Source organism: Molossus molossus, unplaced genomic scaffold (assembly GCF_014108415.1).
Source record: "Molossus molossus isolate mMolMol1 unplaced genomic scaffold, mMolMol1.p scaffold_m16_p_13, whole genome shotgun sequence".
NCBI classification, from domain to species: Eukaryota; Metazoa; Chordata; class Mammalia; order Chiroptera; family Molossidae; genus Molossus; species Molossus molossus.
In genome coordinates, this window is record NW_023425348.1 from 47,842,861 (window position 1) to 47,847,097 (window position 4,237).

General features: G+C 34.7%; 1 protein-coding gene across 1 annotated transcript; it reads right to left on the bottom strand.

The window, feature by feature from the left end:
- Positions 1-265: 265 nt before the first annotated feature.
- LOC118628340 (olfactory receptor 51F2-like) lies at positions 266-1,210 on the bottom strand. Its single transcript, XM_036259225.1, has one exon. The coding sequence runs from the start codon at positions 1,208-1,210 to the stop codon at positions 266-268; it is 945 nt and encodes a 314-aa protein (XP_036115118.1).
- Positions 1,211-4,237: the final 3,027 nt, after the last annotated feature.

The window sequence follows — 4,237 nt, forward strand, 5'->3', positions numbered from 1 at the left end:
GTAGTTTTGGGCATAAACAACGAAGAGATGGGAGATCAGTTAATCACTTATAAGAATAGGGGAATTGAGACGTAGTGAGAATCTGAGTTAGTATTTTGTATAGAAAATATAAGACTGCCTTAGGTAGGATTAGCTACATTGCAGAGATGTTTAAATTTGGATAATTTCTAATTCCACACAACTCTAAAATTGCATGGGTTTGTAACTCTAATTTGTGATAAATTTTCATTGACTTTGAGATGGATTTTTATGGGAGCAATAACTGCTAAATATGAGTTCTCTTGGAACATAGAAGTTTGAGCGTAGCTTTTTGAATCTGCTTTGTTTTCACACTATAGATGATAGGATTCATCACAGGGGGAATGAGCAAGTATAAATTAGCAATGAGTGTGGGCACATAGGATGGAGCATGTTTTCCAAATCTGTGAACAAATGACAGGCTGATCAAAGGGATGTAGAATATGGCCACAGCAGTGATATGAGAAATGCAGGTGCTGAAAGCCTTTTTCCTCTCCTCTGGGGATGCAATGTTGAGAACCGAGCGAATTATCAAGACATAGGAAAACAGGATAAAGAGAGAGTCCACTCCAGCGGTAGAGATAATCGCAGTTAGTCCAAATGCACTATTGATCTTTGTATCTGAACATGAGAGCCTCAACACATCAGGGTGGAAGCAGTAGGAGTGATGGAGCACGTGGCTATGGCAGAATGATAGACGCTTCAGAAGTAAAACTAGAGGTGTCAGAATGACAGTCCCCCTGGTAATAACTGCCAAACCAATCTGTGCAATCCTTGCATGAGTCAGAATGGTAGCGTATCTTAAGGGGTTAGAAATGGCCACAAAACGATCAAAGGCCATAGCCAGGAGCACTGAGGATTCCATGAAAGTGAAGAGGTGAATGAAGAACATCTGTGATAAGCAGGCATTGAAGCTGATTTCCCGTGCATTGACCCAGAATATTCCCAGTACTGTTACCAGTGTAGAGATGCATAAGCCAATGTCAGTGGTGGACAACATGGAGAGGAAATAGTACATGGGCTCATGGAGGCTTGGCTCAATGAGGACTACAAGTAGGATCAAAGTATTCCCAGAGAGGGCAGTTAAATAGAGGCAGCAGAAGGGGATGGAGATCCAGGCATGGGTCCATTCAAGTCCAGGTACTCCAGTCAAGAGGAAGGTAGGGAAAGTGGAGTTATAGTAGATTGACATTATAGTCTGAAGGAACAGAATTCTCATGTAAGATCTTGACTTTCTAAATTTAGAATTTTAAAATTATGTTTAGTTGATGTTTGATATACATTTAGTTCACAAAATTTTAGGGTACAACTCAATGAAGTTTGATATCTATGTGCACTCATGTAACAACGTCCAAGATCAACTGATAAAATAGTACCTCCAACACAATGTTTCCTAATGACTCATCCCCATCAGTGTCCTCTTCTACAATAGCCATTCTGCTGACTTCTATAACCATAATTACTTTTCTCTGTTCTTGATCATGATATAAATAAAGTCATGTAGTATATATTATTTGTATCTTGCTTCTTTCACTCAATATTATATCTGGGAGATTCATCAATGAAATAAGATATTTAGTTAAATCCAATTTACTTACCTAAGTATTTGGTGTTTAACACTTAATATCTTATACTTTTATCAATATTTTATGTTAAATTTTTATACTTCAACTGGATTATAAGTTTATACTTATTAATATGGTCTCATGAGAATAAGGAGTTATTTTTAGCTAATTTCTTAGTAGAATATTTTGCTTATAGTAGATATTGAATATGTTTTTGTTAATTAATTTATATTTTATTTGCTTTCCCCAAACGATTCCATTTAGCCACTAGTAGGACTTAGTTTAAACAAATATTTGACTAATTTTACCTTGAAATTTTAGAACTATGAAACTCAGATTCAAAGTGAAGATTTATTTTAACTTAGCAGGGTACCATCTCTTTTCAGAGACTACACACACATAAGAATTCACTCTGGCCCTGGCCAGTTTGGCTCAGCGGTTAGAGCGCCTGCCCATGGACCAAAGAGTCCCCAGTTTGGTTCTGGCTTAGGGCACGTACCTCGGTTGCAGTTTGTCTCCAGCTTGGGTGGGGGCTTGTGGGTGGCAACAACTCGAAGTGTCTCTCTCACATCGATGTTTCTCTCTCTCTTCCTCCTTCTCTCCCTCCCACTCTTAACTGAAGATAAATGCAAAAATGACCTTGGGTGAGGATAAAAAAAAAAAAGAAAAGAAAAGAAAAAAGAATTCACTCTGGATATAATTACAATAACTTAGTATCTTTTTGGAAACAAATACAACCCTAGGACAGAATTAAAAGTACAGGGAGAGGTCTAGGTAAACATTTAGTTAAATATGAAAAAAGTTTCTTAAAGCAGTAGTAATAGAGTAAGTTATTGAATAAATGGAGTTTGGTAAACTCATCTAAAAAATATATAATAAAGCATACAACACAATATACATTTTAATTATTTCCTGATGGTTAAATATATACTAATGATAAACCACATATAATTTAAATGAAAATCAGATGAGCTCTGATTGGGTGGTCCAGTTGGTTGAAGCATCATCCTGAACACCATCCCAGCCAGGGCACAATACTTAGGTTGTGGATTTGATCCCTAGGCAGGGTATGTATGGAAGGCAATCAATTTTTTTTCCCTCTCTGTCCCCTTTTCTCTAAAATCAATGAAGGTGATCCTTGGGTGAAGATTACAAAAAAAATCAGGTAATATTTGTACAATACTTGAGTGAGAAATAATTTTCTAACAATAACATGAAAGATATAAACCATAGAGGTACAGATTAATATATTTGATTTAATAAAATACAAGGAATTATTTTATTGTTTAAAACCCCATAATTTCACAAAATTAAAAGAATAACTACAAACTGGGAGACATTTAAAGTATGTACAACATTCAGTTGAATAATGTGCTTACTGTAAAACAGTAAAAAAACAACCAACAAGACAATAAAAAAATGAGCAAAACACATGAAAATAGAATTCCCAGAAGAGAAACTGCTAGTAATACAGAAAGAATATTTGATTTTATCATTAGCAAAAGAAATACTAAGTAAAACCATTGTTTTTAATTAATTAAATGATGAACATTGGTAAAGATTGTTTGACTAAAGGAAAACTGCATTCTTAATGATGGAGAGTGATTAGGTAAAAGGTCCATTTGTCATTATTTATTCAAACACTAAAGATAATTTTCTTTGAATTAACAACTTAATTTCTCAGAAATTACTAGTAGTGATAACAGCCACTGCTGCTAGTGTGCATATGATATTTATATATATAAATCAATAATTCCTTAATTATTTCAATAATTAGGTACTAAGTGTCTATTTTATGCACTTAACCCTCAAAGTGACCTTTTATTTTCAAGGTAATAGATATTTATAGACAGATTAGTATAGTATACAGTATATATGAGATAAATTTCTTAAATTTGAAATTGGCCTTATTTCTTATTGTACTAAAAAAGCAAAGAACAGATTGCTATATCCTATGGTTATTGAGAGATAAATGATATCTATGTTTACAACTTACTAGTTCCTTTGACATTTTCCAATGTTTTCTTTCTTCATCTAAGCCAAGGACACTTTCAAACATCTCTAAAAATAATAAGATTTCTACTCTAACAGAAACATAGGTGCAACTTCACCAGCTTGCCCATAGTTTGTTTCTTAGCATCACTGTGTTTTCTAGAGTGGACAAGGTTGGGGGGGTGGGGTAAGGAACTGATGGACTAGCACATGCTTAGTATCAGGCAGGACCAGATAGTCTGGGATTGATCTCTGTTTTGTGATCTCCACTTTCAGTTAACTTTACTTTAGTCAACTCAATTTCTATCAGTAAAATGTTAGGATGTGTAATTGGACATAAGTTGGAATATGTGTCTGAGGTTCTAGAAAAAGAGGACAAGGAGCCTTATTCTCATCTAGTTTTTTAGAAGTATGAGTAGTCAAGAGATCGGTAAAATACTTCTAGGGTTTTAGAAAAGAATATGAAGTCTGGTTTTCTAGATGACTAGACATCTCTCATAGAAAGGAAGGTTTGGAGTTACTTCCTGCTGCAGAGGAAAATCATATGATGATCTGTCAACACAAGGGGCCCCAAAACAACCTCTCTGGAATGACAGAATGATATCCCTATGATTGCAAATGCCACGAATTCATGTAATTAAATTACTTAATTGATTATCCTC